General features: G+C 40.5%; 1 protein-coding gene and 1 long non-coding RNA gene across 4 annotated transcripts in view; one reads left to right on the top strand and one right to left on the bottom strand.

Moving 5' to 3' along the window:
- Window positions 1-25,628, top strand: part of ChAT (Choline acetyltransferase) — a 63,422-nt gene that overhangs the window by 12,779 nt on the left and 25,015 nt on the right. For all 3 annotated transcript variants that reach the window (XM_076518908.1, XM_033486326.2, XM_076518907.1), the window contains exon 2: window positions 1,480-1,671. In XM_076518908.1, the coding sequence (XP_076375023.1) occupies window positions 1,528-1,671 (144 nt within the window). In that variant the 5' untranslated portion in view covers window positions 1,480-1,527. The remainder of the gene's footprint in view (window positions 1-1,479; window positions 1,672-25,628) is intronic.
- On the bottom strand, window positions 10,008-13,588 carry LOC143258829 (uncharacterized). The gene is made up of 3 exons (XR_013032721.1): window positions 13,007-13,588; window positions 12,761-12,929; window positions 10,008-11,946 (listed from the first exon to the last, which is right to left on the bottom strand). It is a non-coding gene; the product is annotated as an uncharacterized LOC143258829 (long non-coding RNA).

Below are 25,628 nucleotides of genomic sequence, written 5' to 3'. Positions count from 1 at the left end.
TCCTCCAACTTAGGAAAGAGTGGCAGGAACATAGCACAGAACGTAAAAGGAAAAATAAAAGTAGAACAGTATAAATAGCCAGATAAAAACAGAAAGATAAAAATAATTTCTTTCCGTAGAAGCATGTGAGAGGAAAATGATTCCGTGGAATTCTGAAGGCGCGGACTTCCTAGAAAGAAATCAATGGTCATTCGCGGTTGCGTGTCGGCGATCGCGTCTCTTTAGAATCGCTCACGCTCGAATCGTTCGATGACAACTAATAAAATAATAGATATGAAGAGACAAATTTTTGCTAAAAATTCAAACTTTACGCGGCGCTTGATACTGCGACGACTCGTTTTATCCTTACGAAAATAACATATAAGAAAATAATTTATTATCGTAGAAGTACTTTTTGGATAAGAACGCCGTCGCCTAATTCACCGTCCAGTCTAACCGGTGCGACCTCGGTCTTCCTGTATGCGGTCACGGAAAGAAAGCAAATAGACGCGGTCAGGGGTGAGCGTGCGTGCCACGCGCCGCTCGATAAATAGCCGACTTAGGGGCTCCGTAGCCTTCGTCGAGAAGCGGCTACTTGTCGAGCGGCCCTTCGACTTTGTTAGTTAATAATTTTCATATAAATTACTACAGTAATTTTATAATACAATTTAATTTAATTTAACAAAAATTATTTTCGACGACGCAATCGTTCTTACCCTTTGCTATCAAAAACGTATTCTTTCTTATGGTAAATCATATTTTATTAGAAACAGCTAAACGTTAATCGACTGTTCTAAAATATATCATCGGTCAAGTTGTTTGTATCTTTTTAATTACAACAGCTGCACATAAACGCACCGTGAATCATGATTCAAAGAAAGCGAATCGGCGAAGGCGTGTCTCCTACGCGTTCGGAACGTCGATGCGTCGCTTTCTCGAAATCGCCGTCGATGATTTCACCTTTGCCGAAAGAAAATGATCCGATGCCAGGTCTATAAGTTACGTACAGTCCAAGCAACTAACCCCAGCTCCCTTCGTCTCTTTCGCTCTCCTTCTCTCCCCCCGCTTCCTCCAGTCTGCGCTCTTTCCCACCTCGCAATCCCGTCCGCCCCTCTGCCCCCAACCCCTCCCCCGCTATTGCACTTGTGCCGGAAACATTCGAAACGAAGGAGGAAGGGTCGCGTTCGCAGAGTCGGCCTCGTTAGAAAGGGGGATTCTGATCAACGAAGCATAGTGCCCTTAAGGGCCCTTGCTCCCGCAGAGGCACGCTTCGTTTCTCGATCGATTCTTTATTTTACAATCGCCGTGACATCGCGTATAAAGGTCAACGCACGTCATCCGCAAATTTATGTGCTTCCGTACTTGTTCGAAACTACGCGCTAAGGGCGCCGCTCGCTGTCCCCGGTTTACACGGTTTATTTAACCGAACGCAACGATTCTCTGCAACAACGAGCGCTGAAACGCTTCGTCGTAATTCTCACTTTTCTTTCGCCTTTACAGAAAGTACAAACTCTGCCGATTCTACCAGTCCCGAGCCTAGAGGTGACCATGCAGAAGTATCTGGCCCAGGTCGAAGTGGTCGCTCCGAATCATTTGGAGAAGACCAGGCACTTGGTGAAGGCGTTCCTTTCCGGGCCGGGGCCTAAGCTTCAGCAACGCCTGGTGGAACGGAGGCAGAAGATGACCAATTGGGTAAGCGGGTACCGAATTGTCCGTCAGCTTTCGTATTGCAGATCTGCTTGCGGCTTTTTAGGTTTGTTAGAAAAACGCGGAAACCTTTTGAACGTGTGCGACAGACGCGTCTGTGAACTCGTACATGTACGAAAGTGTTCGTACACCTTTTGAAACGCGGTAACTATTTTATAGAGCTAGACGACTTGTATTTTTTGAGACGATAGAGGCACTGGTCTATTAGACGATGACTGAAATGCCTTTTTTTTTTAACTTTGCCACTACTTGGAACGACAAAAAGTAGATCTCGGTAACTTATATGCGTGTTGAAAATCCGTCAGCTTCGTCATCTAAAAAAGAATTCAGGTCATCTAGTTCAGAAACTCGCGTATAAAATGGTTCTATTCCAAAAGATTGTATTTCGCAAGCTCTCTAACAGGAATACAAGAAAAAAGAGATGAAAGTATTATATATAGAATTATATCTAGCTGTAAAAATGAAAATATAAGGCTTGTGTAATGGGAACAGACGGACGGGACTCGTGTGTTCGAAAAATTGTTTAATCTGTACGCGCGTTCCATCGTTAGAAGCGTCGTTAAAAATTATGGGCGCAATTACATTGTGTTCGAAATAACGCTCTGTACGAGCAGTTCTCATGCCCAACCGTGCGAAAAGGCAACATTTCAACAGTGCGTGTAGTCCCGGGACAAAACTAGGACCCGCTCGTAATACGGTCTTATGGAGTTCCCTTCTACGGTGATCTCTATCCTACACCGTGTCGAATAAAATCATTGCGAACCGCGATAACCCGACCGCGGATCCTCGCGTTAAAATAAACATTTCTCGCGTCGGTTCTCGAGAAACTGGAGCTGAATAAAAATTGCTATTTTATAGTAATTTTATAATAATAATACTAAAACCAATACCGATACTACTACTAATACTATTAATACTAATAACTTTATAATAATAAAACAAAACAATAATAGTATTATAAACGTTACAGTTTGGAACGACCAGCACGAAAATGGAACGCTTCGTAGAGAAACATATTTGATCATATTTATTAATGTTATAACGAGACAGTTTAAAAAATTTCAGTCGACCATCGTAACTCGAAAAGGTCACAGATAAAAAGAAGATAAATTGCGAACACCTCGTGGCTGACATAAAACCGCGTAAAATTCTCCTATTAAACTTTCATGTACCTTCGATCACTCGCCAGATATTTTCTTGGACATTTATAGAAGGACACCCTGTATACGGGAGTGTAGATCCGTGCACAGCAGGGCTACCTTTTGCGAGCAAGCCGTACCTTTTGAAAGTAAAATTTGCGGAAATTACTTTTTCTTGCGAAGAAGCGACCCGTCGCTACCAGAGTCTGAAGTAATAAACCGCGGAGTTTGTTGCACCTATACATACGTACGTAACAGAGCTTTGGTTTTATACCTGTGTTGCTACCAACTCGAAGTACATATTCCGACTTTAACGTTCGTTGCTCGGTTCCGTTTAGAACTCCTGTTCTAGATATACAGAGTGTCCCAAAATTATGATACTTTCGGGAACCGAAGAGTTCCTGAGAACATTTGAAGCAACTTCTTCCTTTGCGAAAATGCGATCCGCGGCTTCGTTTACGAGTTATTAACGAAAAACAGTGACCAATGAGAGGCGAGCTCGGCTGGCGCGAGGCGGCGCACTGTCGAAGCCCAGTTCCGCCGATTGGCTCGACCGCCTCGCGCCAACAGAGCTCGCCTCTCATTGGTCACCGTTTTTCCTTAATAACTCGTAAACCAAACGGCGGATCGCATTTTCGCTGAGGAAAAAGTTGCTTCAAATAACGTCAGGAACCTCTCATCTCTCGGAAATACCATCATTTTGGGACACCTTGTATTCAACGAGCAAAGAACACTGCTAGATTTTGCTGACGACACGCGATAAATGATTACCAAACTTTACGCAGAATGTCAATAATTTGCAGAATGTTTTTCATCGAATTTTTACAAGCTTGTCGCACGCTTGTAATATTTAAACCACGCGCCGCTTCGTGCCGTACTGTTTTTCTCGTAAAACCGACGGCGGAAAACCTTGAGACGACCTTGAAAACTTGGCACGTAAACAACAATTTAAAATAAAAATTACAGCGCGCGTTGTTCGCGACATACGCCAGTGCTTTACTTACAATAATTAGATTATCTGTAACGAATTAAAATGTTCCTCGTCGACAATCCTTATTTATAACAAGAAACTATTCTCGTCCTTTGTAATGGTTTCACTCGTGATTTAGAGCGTCGATTCCTTTCATCAGCGGCAATATTTCGCATCGCTACGTACAAAAGCGAAAAAAGAATAGTTTCGATCAACGATTCGACGCGATGCTAACCGAAAAGCGTTCGCGCGGACAGAGGAAAGACGCGTCGTCCTCGTTCGACCGTCGACGGAGGCTGGCTTTAAAGAGGTTCGTTAAATATTCACGGCATAAAAGCTGCCGGAAATCGGGCACCGTGGCAGAATCCTTCTCGCAATAATAGACGAACGCGCAGAGGGGGCGGGTAGAAAGAGGGGGAGGGAAATGGGGCAGATTCTTTTTCCTGTCTAAGTGGCACAACAGCATTTTCGTTTCAAGCCACCTTGCCTCGGGAGAATTTACTCTCCTGGCGACATCAGCCTACCGCGCAGAATATCCGTGACTTCTGCGATCTTTCTCCCTGTCCGCCGTTTCCAGTGTCCCACGGGAATCCCCGGTTCGATGCATACGCCACCGTAAGCCTCGACGTCCCCACGACCATCCGGTCCCCGCGCTCCCGTGGCACATAAATAAATAAATAAATGGATTTACGAGGGCTCGCGCAGCGACTCGTCTCGTAACGGTTCGCTGGTAAGGGGCCAGGGACACGAGATGGATCTGGTGTACTCGAAAATACACTGGAACAATGCAAATATTGCGACAAGACCGGAGGGTGGAAGGGACAAAAGGGTTGAGGAAAGTGTACGGTCAACGATTGTTGCCCGATCGCGTGCTTTTATTCTGCAATTTTCGCTGTCCCGTTATCCAGTTCCTATGTATTGTCATTGCAAATTTAGTCGCTCAACGGAATACGCCAACTATGGTCGCCATTCTTTATATTATAATTTGATTGGTAACAATTAGGTCGCAGCTTTCGACGTACAAAATGGAGCAATAATTCTTATCGCTAACTAATATGCAAAATATGCGAAAATACGTGCAAGATTTGTACGAACTATAGTGTACGACGTGTGCAGAAATCTGTGAAAATGTATAGAAAATAGTGGAACTATGTACGCTGCATTACTTATTTTTATTTATTGCTCGTTGTAATGTACATTACGATATGCAAGTATGAATTCAACGTAGAAAAAACTGAGCACCGAATGCAACGTTGTTTCTATTAAGTTTTGAAAATTGAGTCTCAAGCCATTACGAGTGATGATTTTAACTTTTGAACGGTGCCGTATACTGAAAGCTGGGAACTTTTAATTGGCTGAACTTCGCTTATTAATATTTGCACGAGCTACGCGATGATGCGCGTGGACGGTTACGGGGATGTTTCGAATATGTGATTCGCTTGTTTTTCGAGTTAGCGGTATTACTAGAGATTAAATTGATTCAAGTATGATAGCGAATAAATAAGATAAATAAATGATAGAGAATAGCGAACGAAGAAAGCAACAGATTTTAACGATATAAATATTCCATAAAAGATATAAAAATTCTACAAGATTTCGAACGACATTCGAAGATGTTCGACTTCTATTGGAAACGATGAACACACGAAATTCTTGAAGAAACGTTCGTGCGAAGCGCATCAATCATTTCGTGCGATTGCCCAATGCGTGTTAGGTACACATAACCTAGACGTTCATTAGGGAGCTTGATGCATTACAAGAAAAAGGGCGAAGAATCGCTGTAATTAGAGATTACGATTTGTGTGGTGTTCGAATTGATAATTGTGATGGTTTCGCAAGCTTCTTCGAACACGTTTCGCATCGGCGCTGTGCAATTTTCCAATGGGTCAGAGTCCATTGCCTTTCGACCACCGATCGTCACGTTTTCAATTTATTTCAATTTGTAATATCTGGCATAAGGTATTTCAAAGGCAGATTATCGATTTGTAGGACGAAATTCGGCGGATCGACGTTGCCAGGTTATTTTCAGTGTCCACAATATCGAGGAGGAATGCCACGAGGCGTTAAAAGATAGGTAAAATGTGCGAACTTTTTTTATAGGTAATTACTAAATAAAAGATTCATTCTTTTTAAGGGGATATCAGCGTAACTTTTAGCTTTGTCTCTTAATTTTTTCGGAGTAAAAGTCGTACGAAACAGCGAAGTTATTCGTTATTTCCGAAATCCCTTCTCGCAGAACATCGATCGCTGGCCTTCGCTGTTGCGTTGTTGTTGTAAATCTTTCCCAAATATTTCGCTACTGCAATATTATTATAAACACGTCGCGAATACGATGTTTCATTCGTTCTGCGAGCAATTTTATAAAACGATTTTGCAACTGCTTTTCGAACACGCGATTAATAATTGCTTCGTGCGAACGTGTAATTAATAATTCCTCGAGTCATTTTCTTCCCGTCTGTTATCGAACACCGAGTGTCCCGACGGAGTTAAACAAAACCGATTAACGTGTGTAGCCGGAGTCGGAGTCCGGTATCGATCAAACAAGTCGGGACAGCGTGAAAGGAAACGCAAGATCGAACGCGCGTGTAACAACATGAGCGACGCGACGCTCGACTCTCTCGAGAAAATTGCTTTCGCGACATTTCGTTGGGGTGTCGGATCTCTGTGTGTCAGCCCTCCGACATTGCAAGAAACGAGAACGTATTTCCAGATAGGCGCAACCGGCAAATCGAGAGAACTCGGCCCGTCGATCACCATCGTCCAACTCCAAGAAAAATAACTACTCCGAATCGAAAATAGTAAATACTTTGAATTCTCCCTAATTGACCCTCGGGCTTGTACAGAAAAATGGACAATTTCGGAAGAGATTATATAACATAGAAGATAGTGTATAAATCGTTTTATAAAATTCTCGCAGAACGGAAAATGCACAATTTCAATTTTCGATTTACTTGTGAAATGCTTGCAGTAGCATTGCAATTGCGAAGTACTCGTGCATTGTTTGTAACAATACTGTAACAGGGAATTATTTGAAGAATATTTGTTATATATAATTGAAGACATTAGATATTATATATTAAATATCATATGCAATATAAATAAATAAATTATATCATATATTATGCATTATAAAACGGTAAATAAATATAGTGAAAATAAAAACGAGCCACAAGGCTCTGATAATCGTATCTCCAAATTCCCAAATAGTCCAGTTTTGAAACCATTTTACAATTAAAACCGGCATAAACTGTATTTTAATCCGATCTTTACGCAAACAAATAATATTTTTCTGTTGTCATAATTCCGAAGAAAAATCATAGCGCAATAACAAGCAAATTGCGAACGGTTCCTGGAATGATTAAATGCAGTTTTAATGAACCAGTCCGTCCCCCAAATGCCAATCGGTTATTTCCTTGGCCGGGGCCTCTCCGTCGGATTCTCCCGCTCCACTATTTTCACCCCTGCCGACAATAGAGCCGCGTTTCTCGGAGGCGAGAACCGCGTCTCTATAAAATCGTAGCATGGGGTGGACAACCCCGGGACGAGAGGCGCGCGGTTCACGGGCTCCGCCGGGGCCGAGGGGGGGTTGGCTTTGGTTGTTGGAACCGTGGCGGCGGTAAGCTAATATTACGGTGCCCCGCGGCGAACTGGAAAATTTCATTGAAACTTCCATTATTCATTCGCGAACCGCTTCAACCCCGACTGTCCGTCTGTCCGTTCATACCTTTCCTGCCGGTAAATCCAATTCGAATTACAAGGGCACGAATTAGCCCGCCCCTGCCCCACGGAGTTTCTCGATTTTGCTCGCGATATTTCGCCGGCCGGGGATCGAGCAATTAGGCCCTTTAATTTTCGATCCTTTGGAATTTACCGAAACGGTTCGTCTGCGAAACGGTTCGTAGGGTGGCCAACGAACGAACACGCTTCGGCTGCGGGTTTGCTAAAACGAAGCTGTTTCATTAACCGTTCGAGTCCCGAGCAGCGCGATCGCGCCGTTCAGATCTTGCGTCGCGATCAAACTTTAGCGACGAGCGTACATCGCGTAGCTGCTTTTTCTCATTTTTTTTCCTTTTCGTTTTATTTGTCGATCTTGACGAGCGCTGTCGCGCCGCTCGATTCTCTTCGCAATCAATTAAGACAAGCGCTATTACGCTGTTCGCCACTTTTCGATTTTTCTGAATAACCCATAGGGGACTCGAACGGTTAACAACCATAAGTACGTTAGAATGGCCCTTGGATGTATGTATAGGAGTCGAACATTTATCTCTGAGAATTTGTTGCTCCGTGGAAAGTACTCGCGAAGTCGAGATGTGCATCGAGATATTCTGTTCCCATTAAATTCGGAGCATCTGCGAGATAAGGAGACGAGCAGACGGACGCTTCTCGAAAAATATATCGCGGACACGTGCGAATGGCTGTATGCTCAGACTTAGGGGATGCTGCTAAGGAAAGTACCATCTATCTATCTCTCTCGCTCGCTCTCTCTCTCCTCTCTATCTCTCTCCCACCGAGGGGAGGACGAGCCGAACGGAGGCAATAAAGTTTCATGTCTCAACCGGTACAGCAGCAGAAGATAGCTTCCGGAATTCTTCCGGGAATCTTCTTCTCGCGAGCACTCTCGCTCGTACCACGTGCAACGTGTGCCTCCGCTCGTAAACCAAGTCTTTGCGATCTATCAATTTTATCCGCGTACGCGTGAACGTGTACTTAAATCAATTTCATTAATGTCCTCGCAACTTCTGCGCTTCTACAAAGTGATATTTTCGAACCGAGCACCCGACGCGCCGTAAAATCCCTGTCGCATCTAAGTGGTCGGATTTTTCAGAGCCACAAAAACATACTAACGCGCATTCTAATTTACGACTTTACAGTTTGTTATCCTCCGAAGAATTATTGCCGCGGTTAAACTCTCAGATTCGATCCGAGAAATGTTCAAAATGTTGTCCATTGCACGCAATGTGAGCGTGTAGGCGATTTAGCAATGCGTTTAACAAACATGTTTAAGTGTTTCACATTTTGTGAAGCGACCTTCATAGTTTGTTAAAAAAGGAAAATGGCAACAAATTAAGTCCTCTTTACATCAAACTTTTATTCTTCGAGATACATAGTTTCTTTATACAGCACTTAGCTTACAATACAAATTATATATGTAATTATGTATATATATATTATTTAATTTTGTATATTATATATATTATGTACATATATTTAATTATGTAACTAAATATATAAATAATATAATATAAATATAATTACAAATAATATAATTAATTATGTATGTAATATTTCAATAATCTTGTAAGAAAGTGAGTGAATCGGAAGGATTGTAATTTACATAGACAGAATATTTTTCCAAAAACCGCTGAACCTAAATTAAATAATTCTTACATTTCTGTCAGACGAGGTACCTTCGTCGCGAAACTTCCTCGCCGTCCACGTCGGGAAGAACTTCCACGTGCCACGATGGAACTTCATTTAATCTTTGAATTTATCGCGTCGCGTTCACATTTGTTTACATCATATTTATTGCTCGGGAGCGCGCTTGGACCGCGCGAGAGAAGAAAGACCGGTGGATTTCGAGAAACGTCTGGAACGTTTTCCCCGAAAGTCCGGGGAAAAGTGGTTGATCCCGTAACGACGTGGCTGAAAACCCAAAACCTTATTCACGCGATGCCGTAGGAAGGGTGTGTCTGGCGGCGGCGGCGGCGGCGGTGGGAATCACCCCGGAGTACGTAACTTTTCTTATGAATCCCCGTGGACAAGCGTTTCTCCGATGGAAGAAACGAAGGGGCGCTCGAAACTTTCTCCCTGGTTCCCGCGGCGGAGCGGAGACTTTCTTCGAGCGATTCCGACCAGCGAATAAGGGAAAAGAACCGTGTCTTCCTGACACGCCAGGTAATACGATGGATCGCGGTGCTTTCTTTCCAGCATTTTTATCACGGCCTTATCGCGCGCGCGAAGAGAAAGACGCTCGCCGCAACGGCGCGGCTTTGACGCGCGGGAAGCGATAAAGTCGAAGCTCCGGCTAAATCGATACCCTTTCCGTGGATTCCTTTTTCTGCCGAGCTTTTTTCCGCCGTTTCCAGCAGCTCTTTGCAGGCGAGGGAAAAAAACGGTGAAAGGACGCGCAAAGAACAAGGGCGCCTTCAGCGATTCGCCTACCTTCGGGTTTGCTTTACTATACGAAGTCACGACGGTTTTTCACATTCGGTAAATACTGAGTTTAATAGCTACCCTTACACCACTTTAATTCTAATTACTTATTTTATTATTATTATTATTATTATTATTATTATTATTATTATTATTATTATTATTATTATTATTATTATTATTATTATTACTATCGTTGTTACTTCTTTTACTATTGTTAATGTTATAGCGATTATTATTCAGCGATTCAGCTACCTTTGATGGGTTCGCTTTACTATACGACGTCGCGATGGTTTTTCAAATTCGGTGAACAATGGGTTTAAAAGCTACACTATTACACCACTTTAATTCTAATTACACTTACTTTTATTATTATTATTATTATTATTATTATTATTATTATTATTATTACTGTTATTATTATTATTACTATCGTTGTCACATCTCTTACTATTGTTAACGTTATATCGTATACTAACGATCATTCCATTGTCTTCTTATCGAACATCCCGAAATCTGTAAGCCATGATTTCACCCTTGACTCGTCCTCGACCTCCATCCTTGCCGCATCATACCTGAACCTTCGCCTCGCCGCATCCTTTTCAAAACTCTGATTTTATCGTATTATCTCGGCGCAGAGCCCTTCAAAACCTGCGCCAGTTTAATTACCTTAAAAACATGCGTCTGCATCGACACGCTCAGAAATGAATTGCTAAAATTAAGAGATAGTTTAACCCTTCTTCTCGACTCTCCCGGTGTACCGTGGCGACACAACGTCGGATTTTACCGAAATTTTACCGAACGCTTTTATTTATTCGCGTACTTTTCTGTTCGCCGAGAAACTCTCCAGTGACGACAAATTGGAGTTCGTGCTTCTTCGGACTAATGATTACGCATTGGTGGTTAATGCGTCGGATCGAAATGAGCAACCAAACGGAATTATCGCCGGTACTACTCCTCTTTGCCTTTGATCTCGCAGTCGAGTCGTATTTTCGTCGGAGCTGCCGAGAGTCTCTTTTGGTATTTGATCTGGGAAGCAAACACCGTTCTCCGAAGGGTGAACACAAAAGTGAATGGGAAACACGGTTCGCGAGCCTGTACATGCGTAATGCGTAACGAAGATCATGCGATTTCGATGGTCTTGAACGAGCTCGTTACGCTAGACGATGAGTTGTTGTTGCTTCTTTTTTTATATATAATTATATACATATGATATATGATTTAATTTTTAATTTTTATATTTTGTACAATCGAACGATCGACCGGTGCGAGAAAAATGAGGGTGGCACGAAAAATGGGAGACGACTCGGAATTTATTTGTTTGCGAAAATACAGTAATGTCTCCCTAATTGACGCTCGGATTGCGCGCAGAAATGGACAATTTTGGAAGAGGAGATACGATTTATTCGAGTCTCGCGGTTCGAGTTTTTATGATTGTTGAGAATCGGTAATTATAAAAACGAGGCGCAAGATTCACATTAATCGTATCTCCTCTTCCCCGAATTGTCCATTTTTGTGGACAATCCGAGGGTCAATTAGAGAGACACTACCGTATCGTGTATCGATGTACCGCGTGAAAAATCGAGATTGAACTTCGAGGCCTCTCACGGACGTCTTCCGATTGTTTGAAGAGCGTTGCCCCTCGGGTAATTTCGGAGGACAAAATAACGCAGAGGTTTCGCGGAAATTGCCTGGCAGAATGACTTTCGCAAGAGCCGTTTGTCGCTGAAATCTAGGGTCGAAGGCATCGCGGTCCGACGACGCGCATTCCGTTTAAAAAGCCTTCGAACGATGCAAATTGACATCGCCGTCGGCGTAACACGTACAAGTTAAAACGATAAGTACTCGTTTACGTATGAAATCGTGGATCGTAGACGTGACGAGTAGCTTTTTTGCAATCTACGAGAGGGAACGTACAGAGTGTACCTAAAGTATCTATTCCCTCCTTGTACGTAATAATTATTGTACACAATAATCCTTTCCTAATCTCGATCGCTCCTAAAAACAGAAGATATTAGATTTGTTTCGATTCGTAAATATTTTTCATTGATAAATAACATATCTAAAGAAAAACTATAAACTTATGGTAGTTTGCTGTATCTACTATCTATTTGAAATAAAATTATGCAATCGTATCCGCACAATATTCAACAAATATTCATAAAAATACTAATATTCAACGATGCTAATAATAATACCGATACTAATATTAACAGCATAATAATAATACCGATACTAATATTAACAGCATAATAATAATACCGATACTAATATTAACAGCATAATAATAATTCCGATACTAATATTAACAGCATAATAATAATACCGATACTAATATTAACAGCATAGTAATAATACCGATACTGATATTAACAGCATAATAATAACATCAATGCTAATAAATAAATATTACATGTTTGGGGTAAAAATTGGGTCAAAGTCTCCGTATTCGAAGCGAGTAATTATTAGAGTTCCGTATCAAAGCGAATAAACGAATCGGAAAATGTCTTAAAATTGAACACTATGTATGTATATACGACGGATCGTTTCTTAGAAATGAAAATCTCTGCCATGGTAATGTCGGAGCTCGTAAAAGTAGCAAGACACGGCTATCCCGGGCTCGATAAGAATTTACAACTATGGAAAATGCAGATTGCAGCTTGTCCGACACGAGAATACGGTCGTAATGACGAACGCGAACATGAAAAATCACAGCTATATCAATTAGATGAATGGCCGGCGATAGCCGCTAATGTAATAACTCTGAACCGTATGAACCGTTGCTGAATAACTAAACTATTGCATACTTAACTGTCATAAAACACATTCTTCGATCATAACCTCCTTATAATTGTGCATCGTCCTCGTTTATTTTGTCCAAGTCCTCCGAATACATTTTTACAACGAAATCTAGAAACTCTGAAATTATGCGCGCGCATAATTGTTCGATTTTACAGGTTATTTGCGAATTAAGATCGGTGCTAGAAAAAGTTGTCGCAACGAAACATAAGAATTAGATTAATATAGAAAAGGGAATAGAGAAGGAACAACAACTCACCGGAGCGTTCCACTTCTATCGTCGTTGCAATCCCGCAGACAATCCGTAAGGGCTTAACGCTGTTTCAACGAGGGATTACTGTCGCTTCCCTAAGCCGATAGATAGGCGACCCTTGCGTATCCGTATCGTGGGCAAACATTTAAATTGCCAAGATTACCGAGTACTCCACCGCACGCGACTTCTTTTATTTCTTTAGAATTATAGACAGCATCGACGGAGAACGTTTCTCCTACCCCGTTCGCACTGGCTCCAGAATTCCGATACTTAACCTCTTAGGCACGGCTGAATTTTGCGTGGACCGTTTGACGGACTGTACGGCAGAATTCGACACGAATTACGCGTAAACGATACGGCACTGCAAACGTATGACACCGACGTATAAAAAACAAAGACTATGTATCCTTTCCGTATATTATTAACACTGTTGTAAAACGCTGCGACGGCAAAAGAGCGCGAAGCAAGACAAATGAAAGCGATCAAGTTTAGTTCGGACGATGAGCGAGAGAGACAGTAGAGCGAGCCACTATAGTGCTGCGCCGTAAATAAAATGACGTTCGCGGAAGCCACTATAGTGGCGCGTCGTAACTAAGATGTTAATTCGCTTCGCGTAAGAATCGCTTGAATTAAATAAAAGCACCAAAGATGCGCTTGCGTGAGAATCGTAACAGCGATATTCACTCTGTTAAAGCAATCGAAGGTCCATGTTACAAGTTACAGTAATTCTTCTCGGAAATTTTCGGAGATCGGAATCGAAACCGGCAATTCCGAGAATACTATGTCGCGATTCTTCGAGCCTCGCGGCTCGTTTTTATAGAAAATCAGGGCGGTAGGCGAAAAGAATTGTTTCTAACTTTTTGCCACGATTCGAAGGCAATTCGGAGGCCTAAACTGACCATTTTGGGTCGTCTTCCGTCGACTCTTGGCATCAACGTAGCAGTACATTGCATAGGCGTAGAACTAGCACAGGGGAAATTCACGGCAACCCGAAATTTGGCATTTCCGGGAGAAATTTTACGGTGTATCGAATTAAATCGAAGAAGTTCTATTATAAGATTTTTATTTTTGTATGTACGTTGTTCCTTGATCCTTGCAGAACCGCCTCGAGGAAAACGAGAATTCGCCGGGTCCGTCAAAGAATCGCGAGAACGGAAAATGCAATCAACGGAATAATTTCCGCGAGCCGTTCGCGCGCACCGAAGCGTCAACCCTTCTTCGGTTTTATTTCTTGGGCATACACTTTGCCGAGCATTCGATGGAATTATAACAGAAGCTGGGAAACCGTCGGTGGAAACGTAACAGCCGCGGCGGTTATATTTGCTCGCCGTTGGAAAGACGCGAACAAATTGGATCTTTTATCCGGGAAGTGGTTTTTCCTTCTGAAAAGAGCGAGTCGTCGAGCGAGTGGCCGATCCGGCAGAACGCTAAAAATAAGTGAATCCGTGAGACAGAGGATCGGCCGGAACAGGACAAAGGGAAAGCCGTTCGCAAAATTGCACGACATTTGTCCGATAGGCGACGGTTCTGGCGCCGAGCGGGAGGGGGCGCAAAGCCAATTTTACCCTGGAGATTCGCGCGAGGCGGCGAACATCGGTACAGAATGACTGCCCCTTCGGTGATCTACGATGGTCCGGAACTAATTCCGAAATTTGGGGCGCTGTTAGAAAAAAAAAGAAACACGTAACTTCGGAATAAATCATAACGGACGGATTGTTAAGACGTTATAGTCATTGCAAGCACGTGGTGATGCGCTACAATCTCTGCAGAAAGATAGACAAACACCTTTTAAAACGCGATAACTTTCTTCGAACTGGACTAAGCGAGTTGAAGTATTTTTTAGATATTAAAAGGATTAATTTACCGTACAACGAATGAAATATATTTTTTTTAATTCCAGATTAAATTTAATTCCAGATTTTATTCCGGAACAAAATCAACAAAAATGGAGGAAATTTGTCAAATTCCAAAATGTTTGTAGCTTCTTAAGAAATAATAATCTATCGTATCAATTTATAACAAAATAGCATTATCGATCTTGCTCTGACAATTAAATACTTATTAAATAATATATAATAATATATTTAAATATAGACGAATATATGTAACAAAAATGTTAAATTGCAAACATGTCGGAAGCGGGTTTTCAAGCAGACTTTTCTTATATCGCGAGAAAACGAAACGAGCAAAATCCAACGACATCTTTCCGAAACGCGAAAGGGTAGTCAGGTGACTGGACAAAGGGGAGAAAAGGAGGTTTCGTGTCGCGGAGCCCTGTTCTTATATTCCAGGAGGCACTTAAGAGCGCAAATATTTATGGTATCCCGAAGGTACGACCAAAAAACAAAGCCCTCTATCTATGCAGAAGATAAGTCGAGGGAGGGAAAAAGAAGGAAATCCCGTCCCTCGTGGAGTAGTTATACCCCGTGGGATTAACCTTTAATTCTATCTTGACTCGACAGCCCCTTCGTCCTTGAAAAACGCTCCTCCGCGCATCGAACGTCCTTGACGTTCTCTGCGTCGAGCGTGTAACAAGATCGAAATGAAATTTCGAAAATGGATCCCCGAAGACAGCCTTTTTTATGTCGGATTGAAACGATTGAAAAATGAGCGACGAGACGTTGGAGAAAAAGGCGGGGGCGGTTATGCGCGGCGAATGAGAATTCGAGAGATCGTTTAAATCGGTGTTACCGTATAAGGCGACTAAAATATTAGCAGTTTATTATGCAATAGATTTATTATACATATTATACGAATAAACGAGAAAATGTGAATAAACGAGAAAACTTACAATTTCGTTTCAAACGATGGAAACGTGGAAAATGAAAGTTTTCTTACAAAATAAGATGGAAACGCGACTTGGGGTCACCGACGACCCTGTAAATCGTTAGGCGCTCGAGCTAAATTAAGGGAACAGAAAATTACGACGATTGTACGATACGTAATTAACGGAGACACGCGGTAAGCTTGGGATATTGATGGATGAGCCAATAAGGAAAATAAACTCCACCGAATGGCACCGTCTGCCACGTATGGCACGGTTTTTGAAGGTGTTAGTGGCTATAGGTAACCCGCATCGATCCACTTGACCTGGCGTCGAGCCTGCCTGTTTTCATGTCCGAAATAGGAACTTGCCTTTCCAGCGATTAGATTGTTGCACATAAAGCGGCTGTCATGTCGCGCGAAATTGTTTCACAAACACCGACAGGCTCGTCATTCTTTTGTAACCGCGCGTTGCTCCTGCAAACCCGGACCTCGAGACTGTTGCCGGTCGCGTGGATCGCGTTTATATTGCACCTGGCAAAAAGCGAATTTGGAGGAAAATGATACGAAATTTTAAAAGAAATTTTCTTTCTTTTTCCATACAGGGTGTCCCAAAAATGTCTTGCAATCCGGAAACGGCGGGTTCCTCGGATCGTTTGAAGCAACTTTTTCCTTTGCAAAAATGTTCTCCGAGGCACCGTTAACGAGTTATCAACGAAAAACAGTGACCAATAAGAATCGAGTACGGCTGACGCGAGGCGGCCCAGCCAACCAGCGCGCGAAGCCCGGTTCCGCTCATTGGCTCGGTCGCCTCACGGCAGCCGAGCTCGCCTCTTATTGGTCACTGTTTTTCATTAATAACTCGTTAACGGTGCGTCGGAGGAAATTTTTGTAAAGGAAGAAGTTGCTTCGAACGACCCGAGAAACCCGCCACTTTCGGATTGCGAGACATTTTTGGGACACCCTGTAGAACCACGAGGTTCAATGAACCGATGCGATGTCCATAGGCTTTCACGCGCAGCCCAGAGGGATTTTCCTGATGAGATACCCTGATGAGATTTTCTCCATTAAGAAGACCTTCTAAACTATTATCTAAGGTCAATCGACCATTTCCTTTTTGATCTCCTGTTGTCCAGTTTTCGAAAGAAATAACAGCCTTCTCGATGCAAATTTATAAAGCCAATGGAACCCCGATATCAACTGTTATGTCCAAAAACTGATGTCCGATCTCACATCGCAGTTGAAACGTTTCGGACAGCGCAATTAATAATTCTGACCGCGTCTCGTCGCACGAGCCGTTCTTACATAAAATTCGAACAAGGAAATCCACTGCTAATTTATCGCCTGGAAAGCGGAAGGTAATTAAGTGTATGATAAATTACGCACAACGATAATGCCTGACACGTTTATGTCCCTGACCACCGCGCGAATATTACCAGCGCGGGCGATCCAAGCCGTCGCGTCACTTTTAATAGGTGTACGATTTTGCAAAATGTTTGTAATTCGGTTACAATTACTGTAATTCGATTACTGTAATTCGGTTGCGATCACTGTAATTTTCAGACCCTTTAAATCTTCTATTGAAAGAGTATAATTGCTGTGGAATTCGACGAAATGACTCGAGCTTTTATTTGAGAATTTTCATTTTAAAATGAATTTTCATCTTAAAACGTCGATGACGTGTAAAAGAATTTTTGAAAAATTGTAACCAATTTACAACAAAGATAATCGTTAGTTTCTTTCATTGCATGTTACAAGAGTATCCAATCAACGCGCAAGAATATAATATTTATTTCATTTCGCTGCATTTATTAATTTGCAAAGAAATACCGTAGCACAAACGAATAATTATCAATGTAAATTAATGTGCAACGCAGCTCCTTGGATCCAAACGGGAGCGGTATCTGTCGAGCGAGATTAACAATACCAATTATTACTCCGTTATAATAAATCACGATGCATCTCCATTATTCAACCGAGCGCCGCATCTCTGAAATTCATTTCAATTATCACTCGTCCGCAAATTTTACGACTCTGTAATTTATGCGAACGCGCGAAACTCGAAAAAAATTCGGATAACGTATATTCGCGTTATTAAAAAAAATACCGGAACGTCGCGTTATTCGTTGTACCGTCGCAAAATTTTGTGAACAAAATTAGTAGCATGTAGAATACAAATGTCACATTGCTAATAATTTAATTAAATTTATAATGGTTTACGTACAATCCCACAAAAATATGAAATATATATAATGAAATCTAAATATATAAATATATATAATGAAATTAGAAACGACGCTTCCGCTGTTATCTTTTGTTCTATTTAACGTTAGTGGAATAGCGAACAATAGCAATTTCTCCCAGGCGCACCGTGCTATCTGTTAAAGTCTCCGACGGAAGCGAGAGACTTCGATAATTCTGCTAATACGAGAAACGATTTCAAGATTTATCCGAGAAAATCGAGAGATCGCGACCATTTGTAAACGATCGTCGCAATCGAATAATTTAATTATGGAAAAACCCTGTCGACGAATTCAATGGACCGTTTATCTCGAAAGTGGTGCAAGTTCATTTTTTAGCTACAAATAAAAAGGTTGCACCAAACTAATCACAAATTACGCGATATCTCAATTAAAAATAAAAGTGGACTCGCACCGCTTCCAAAATAAACTTAAATTCGAAATAGAACAGTACAACCAGCAAAAGTAAATCTACACCGAAATACATTCTAACCTAGAATTGCGACGATCTATTCGTATAAAAAAATGCGACCGAGCAACGGATTTCGGAAGAAAAGCAAAAGCATTATTCTCTCGATAACGCTCAGCCCAGAAATGCATCGGACAAGTTGCAAGGTAGAATATGTCCTTATGACGAGCCGGGTAAGTGCGCAGAATCCAGCGTAACGATTGCAGGAGCAAAGGCAGCCATCATACAGGTAAGGCGAGACCGGCTGATCTAGGTCACCGCGACCTCGTCCCAAAGGCCGGACTTGCTAAAGGTTACGACCCGCTTGAATAGTCGCTCGATGGTCCATCGATTGACCCGCTGGCGGCCAGTTTTATTTCTATTCGCCTGTTAACCCATTCAAATCGCCGGACACTCGAGCGACTTCGATACGGTATCGATTGTTAACGCGCCGCCGTGTTTGAAAATCGATTCCAAAAATTACAGTAAATTCCCCGAAATTGTCGCTCGGATTGCACGCAAACAAATGGACAATTTGGGGAGAGAAGGTACGATTATTGGAGACTCGCGGCTCGTTTTTATAGTCGATAGAAAATAAATGTCCGGATAAGGGTGTCTACACTGTAATATAAGTTATGTTATATTTTCTGGTTTAGAATATCATTGCCAATATTTTTTTACTGGATTTTTTGTTTAGGTTAGATCATTCACAAGCCTCTGAAACATTTAAATGAAGCGTTTAAATTAATTTGGACCGCTGGATGTGGGAAGAAATAAGATAAATATTCGCTGTATACACTTGAGCTTGTGATATATGTGAACCTAAATACTATAAATATGAGAATAATAATAATAAATCACAATAATAATATATAATAATATAATAACAATAATATATATTCATAATGTACAATTATAAAATATATAAAATATATAGAATCTCCTCTTTTCAATTTAGAGAGAAGGAAGAATTCAGCTGGGAAACTGAATAGAGCCGAATGAGCGTCAATTAGGAAGAATTTACTGTACTGTGGTTTTCCGATTTTATACACACCGTGTGTAAAATCCGCTGCAGCTCAGATTTTTCAGATTTTTTACGCTTCGAGCGCACGGTACGAGAGAGAGAGAGAGAGCAAGATAAATAACGAACTTCGCAACCCCTAGATAGAAGCATTGTTCGAGCAAAATGTTATTTCTAATTCACGAATAGATGTTCTATCTACGTTTGAACTCGAACAAAGGTTCGCCACGAGTTTTCACTTTTTTTTTAACGAAACGCAAATTCACGCGATTCTATTCACCGATACGCGACGCTACCCTTTTCTCGGATTCGCGGTTTCATTATTAATGAAATGTAATCGACCCTTTGGAAACGAAACCAGGCTACTGCCAACCGAGACGGAAGGCTAAGAAGAATGCGCGGAATTAGCGTTGCCGGGATAATTACAGAACACATTTTACATTTAATATAAAATAATCTCTTTGCGCGAATCTTTTTCTTTCCTTTAATAAAATTTTCATAAGTCGAGTACACCGGCGCGCTTGGCTTCCTCCAATCCGTCTACCGTTTGAAATTGTATCCACCCATTTTTCCCATAAATGCATAAAATCCACGGTCTAAATTATTAATCACACTCGAAGGGTAGTTTTTAAAGTAGAGTCGACTTAGCCTTGCCGCCAAGGATTTGTAGAAGCGGATAGAGCCAGCTAAAATAAGCAATATGAAATATATTATCTGTAGATTTTTTGTTAAATTTTACGCAATAACATTCGGCTCGACAACAATAACAATTGGTTGCAGCAATTAGTCGATTCGTGCACTCGTGGAGAATGCGACGAGATTCGAGAAAGAAAAGGAACAGTTAACGACACAGTTAAAAAACGAATTTGATAACAATTTCTTGCTTATATAATTATATAATTGTAAACCAACTCCCACAGCTTCGTGACAACAACGATGCTAATAATAATAGTTCACTGTTCACTATACGTAAATTATGCAACAACCAGATATAGGTACAGCTGAACAGAAAAAATATATTTTCTACAATAAGGAAGAACAAAATTTATGGGAAAAGAGAAAGTTGGGAAATCGTGACGGAACGACGTGACAGAGGGGAACCAGAATTAATTCGAGATTTTCGAAGGCCGTAGGGCTCGCCGAGATTGAACGTACGCTTAGTTAATCTCCGCGGATGCGAGTTGCCAGTGAAACGAGCAACTTCCTGATCCTGTTTTCCTCGTGGATCAACGGCTCACCGTTCACGAGCACAAGTCTGTCGAAGTCTCCGCGTCGAGCTCTCCAGCCATAGCCGTCGCACGAGATGATCGATCGCCGCCGACGTCCAATTCCGTTCGCTCGCGAACCAGAGCTGGGCATCGTTTAAGTAAACGTTCGTTCAAACGATTATTCTAATACAAAATTATTTGTCACCTGGACGTCTGAATAAAAGGCAGCAAATAATAACTTATCGTTCGTATCGATCCAAACAAAATATTCAAGATAATCAAATTTATTTCTCACTTGTAAATACAATCTCGTTACTTATTAATTACCATTGAATCGCTTAATATTTATTCTTTTGCTTGTTATTATTATTATTAAAATTATTAGTATTATTATTTTGCTATATTGCTCGCATTTATTATTTTGCTTTAATTGCTTATTATTCTGTTTTTAGTTCGGTATAGTCGAGCATACTTTCTTGCAATTTAATACAAGCTCGTTTCAATAATTCTTAATGATTTATAATTAATAGAATATTCGTCGTTAGGCCGCGGATCTTTGTGCAAACTAAAAATCGTGCGCGTTAATTTTCTAAAGAACAGAACGAAAATAGAAACTTCGCTCTTTCTTTAATAATGTTCAAAAGATCAAGAATAATAAGCCAATATTCTCGAATTCTTTGATTCCTTTCATTGTTTCAAATTGCACCGTCTCATTTTCGTCGTAACTGCATAAAATGCATAAATGTATGAAATGCATAAAATTCGCAGCCCTCGCATCGCATTTAAATGAAATATTCATTTCTGCTAATTAAATTCTGAACGAAAAGTTAATCTATTATAATCCGCTTCTCGGAAAAAGAAAAACAGGGCTATTCGATTTTTGCTCGTCGCGCCTTGCAACCCTATCTTTTAATATGTAAACATTTAATATTTATAGCCGCGAGAAAAATCATTGCGTATCCTTAACTTCTATGCGTTCGATGTTCGTATAACAAAAATATAATATAATATAATATAATATAATATAATATAATATAATATAATATAATATAATATAATATAATATAAAATAATATAATACAATATAATATAATATAATATAATATAATATAATATAATATAATATAATATAATATAATATAATATAATATAATATAATATAATTGCGTCCGCGGTGCATCAATAATTATTACCATAATTCGTGCAATAGCACCGTGAAATGCATCAGCGATTAATAATACAGTTGTCGAAACAACTTGTTGTTTTCTTTTCGTAGGAGGATTGCAGCAACTAGGATAGGATTTTAATACTCGACTTGTTCGCTGTGAAAAAAGACGACCGAACAATATAATTAAACGCAACCGCTGTTGTTTCTTCGTAGAAACGTCGGCTCGCGTAATTGCCACACTCGCGCCTACAATATCTTACTTGTAAGTTACGTTCCACGCGCTGCCCATTCCGACGACGACTGAATTTACAGTGAAAGTCATTGCGAATGCCATCGGACGCGCGCGTGTCACCCAACGTGCTTAAAAATACGTGATTTACGCGATTACTTTGTTTATCCTTTATTCGATAGAAGAAGAAGTTCTACCTCTGTTAAGTTCAACGCGAATATCGTATTAACAATAATATCGTATGTTAAATGATCGTGTTACTGAAAGTTGGCTATGCTCGTGTCACGTGGCCTCCGAATACGACGAACATGGCCTCACATTTAAAGGGTTACAGTCCGTGGAACTTAAAATCCAGATACACTGTCTGAAAGTAGAGGTTTCAAGCTTTAATTTAAAAAAAGAGTCGTCATCCTAAGGTGATTTTTCGCGGAGCTATCGTCGGTCGAAGCTGACCAATGCCCGTTTCGTCAAATTTGGCAATTTTCGATATAACACGCATGGCTCCACATTTAAAGGGTTACAGTTGCGAGGATGCATCAAACATAAAATTCATAGTACAGTGTCTGAAAGTAGAGGTTCCAAGCTTTAATTTAAAAAAAGATCCATCGTTCTAAAGTGATTTCTCGCGGAGTTATCGTCACTCGATGACTCGTCACTCGTGATCTCATATTTCGTACGATGAATATAAAATGACAACGTAATCGTAGGAACGTAACAAAAAAATTGCACAGTATAGACAATAGAAAATGGTCGAAAATTCGTCGGAACGAGGCATAATAGCGAGCAAATATTCTTCGTTTAGCAATAATATGATCTTTCGAACAAAAGATCGGAGATCAATGGTTATACCAACCGCCGAGTGCGGAGGCTTCGCGTCTGTGGAATTGAAAGTATTATGGCCGCATGTATTAATGACAGAGCTGTCAATTTCACGCCGCTTTAAAGACCGAATATTGAATGTACCTCAGACGGTTTCCACTTCGATGCTCCGTCTCCCACGTTCTCGCGATCTCTTCGCGTTGACCGGTTCTCGGGTCGATGGACTCGAGCGGCCGCGATTAATTATGCGACACGACCTTCCGGCATTGAACAACATTACCTCGGAATGCGTGCATCTTGAGAAAGCTCGATGCACAGATAAGAACGAATCGCCGCAATGGTCGTCGATTTGTTCGGGTAAAAGTACCTATTATGGAACGATTTTCAGAGGGTGTGAGATTATCATCGATTTTATTATAATTTAAAAGTGTCGTTGCTGAACATTTATACTACTGTTCGATGTAAATCTATAAATATAAATATATATATATATAAATCTATGTAGTCTATAAATCTATAAATAATAAATCTGTAATCTATGCTCGATGCATCGATAAGAAACGAATCGCCGCAACGATCATCGATTTGTTCGGGTAAAAATACCTATTACGGAACGCTTTTCCTTTTCAGAGGGTGTGAGATTGTCATCGATTTTATTATAATTCAAAAGTGTCGAATATTTATACTACTGTTCGATATAAATATTACTATTATTTTATACTACTGTTCGAGAATTAATTGCTTCGAGACGCTTCGCAATAGGTACATTCACCTTCCACCACCTTCGATCGATCAACAGCAAGATTCGATGTGAAATAAAAGACAAAAAAGAAAGAAATATTTCAATCGGCTTTATCGCAAACGTTATTTCCGAAGCTGGCTGCCAAACCGCTCTTCTGCAATAGGTATCAGGTTTGAAAACCTCTACGCGCCACGAAATATTCAGCTATCGGATTTCTCGCGTGCAAGCTCGACGAGTTAGCGCACCGCGGGATGATAGGGGTCGATCACTCCGCGTAGGGTCGATCGATTCAGCGAAACCTTTTGCGCGGCACAACTCGACCCGTCGTTTTCACCGTGGCTAATGAAGTATCGCGTTAACGGGGAACTCGATATCTCGCGGCAGAGAGACCTCCGACCGACGAAAATCGTTCGACCGAGAGAGGGACGATGAAATTGTTCCAAAAAAATTGTTGTAAAAAAAAAGCAAATATAATTGTCGAATCGTCGGATGGGTCGCATAAATTGTCGACGCTTGTTTTAGACGACGGACGATTTTTATATCGGTGCTGATCGAAGGTTCTACCGTGTTTGTAGCTTTTTTCGCCTGTGCAGGCTAAATTACGTAACTTGTCCAGCTCGAATAAAGTATAAATTGTTCTGTAAATGAGACATTGTTAAATATAAACGTCGATAAGCTGTCATTTGCGTTCTTCGAAACCATGTTACTTTTATATTTGCCAATTTTCCGTAACTTGTAATAATTGACGAGTTATTCGCGGTGTGCAAGTCGCGTGACTCACCGTGTATGTATATGTAGCTAGTATTTGTATGTAGCAGTGTATGTAGCAGGTATTTGCGTATTTTTCTCATGTCGCAGCAGCTCCGAATTCGGCACGGAGACATCAATCCTGTCCATCGAACTTCCCGTCGTACGTGTCCGGTTACGGAGATTTCAACAGAAGCTCGAACTCGATGCCGCTTCCATTAAACTGTCTTCTCCCCTCTCTCTCTCTCTCTCTCTCTCTCTCTCTCTCTCTCTCTCTCTCTCTCTTCTCGTATTCTTTCCCTTCGTCCCGTTATACCCTTCACTCCACTATAACTCTCTTCTACGATGTGATACACGCATGTTTGTTTCTCTTAAGATTACAGCAATATCTACGAACTATCAACAACTCGATACGATCGTTTAACCAATTGTTTTTTTCATTGTACGCTCCTTCTTGTTCGTTCGTTAATTCATGTTCGTTCACTCGTTAGCTATTCGAGTCAATTTTGATTTAATCTCTCCACTTTTTGAATTTCTTTAAATCTTCGTTCAGTGTTCGTTCCTTTGATTAATTGTCAACTTGAAAAGTTGAGAAGATTTCACATAAAAATCCTTAATGTTCCGCTTGACACCGTGGAATAACAATAATTTGCTTTTAGTCGTAGAATATTTTGATCATTTATTCTCACAGGTATGTGTATACTAGATGATTTATAGTGCAGTCTAACTATAGCAGTAACTCAGTGGTATTTATGAACAATTTTATCTGACATGAACTTTGCAGAAGTTATAATATGAATATAATAGAAGTATAGGTATTATAATAATACAGATAATACAAATAATATATTATTAACCTATTATTGTATTTATATATAATATATATAAATAATACAGAAAATAGATATTTCTTCTACAGTTCCAATATTCCAAAGAATTATAACATGAATATAATGGAAGTACAGGTACTATAATAACACAGATAATACAAATAATATACTATTAACCTATTATTGTATAATACATTATTAATATATTATTATATTTATATATAATATATATATAAATATAAATAATACAGAAAATAGATATTTCCTCTACAGTTCCAATATTTCTCCTCCAACTAATATTTCAAGAAATGGAAGAATTACAATATCAAACTACTCGCGAATCTCCTATTTTATAAATCAATAACTGAACTACATCCTCGTTAGGATGACGTCAGTTTACAGCATATTTAACA

This window comes from Megalopta genalis, chromosome 2, assembly GCF_051020955.1.
Source record: "Megalopta genalis isolate 19385.01 chromosome 2, iyMegGena1_principal, whole genome shotgun sequence".
Classification (NCBI taxonomy): domain Eukaryota; kingdom Metazoa; phylum Arthropoda; class Insecta; order Hymenoptera; family Halictidae; genus Megalopta; species Megalopta genalis.
The sequence above is the reverse complement of the archived record's forward strand: the minus strand, read 5'-3'. Positions and strand labels throughout refer to the sequence as shown.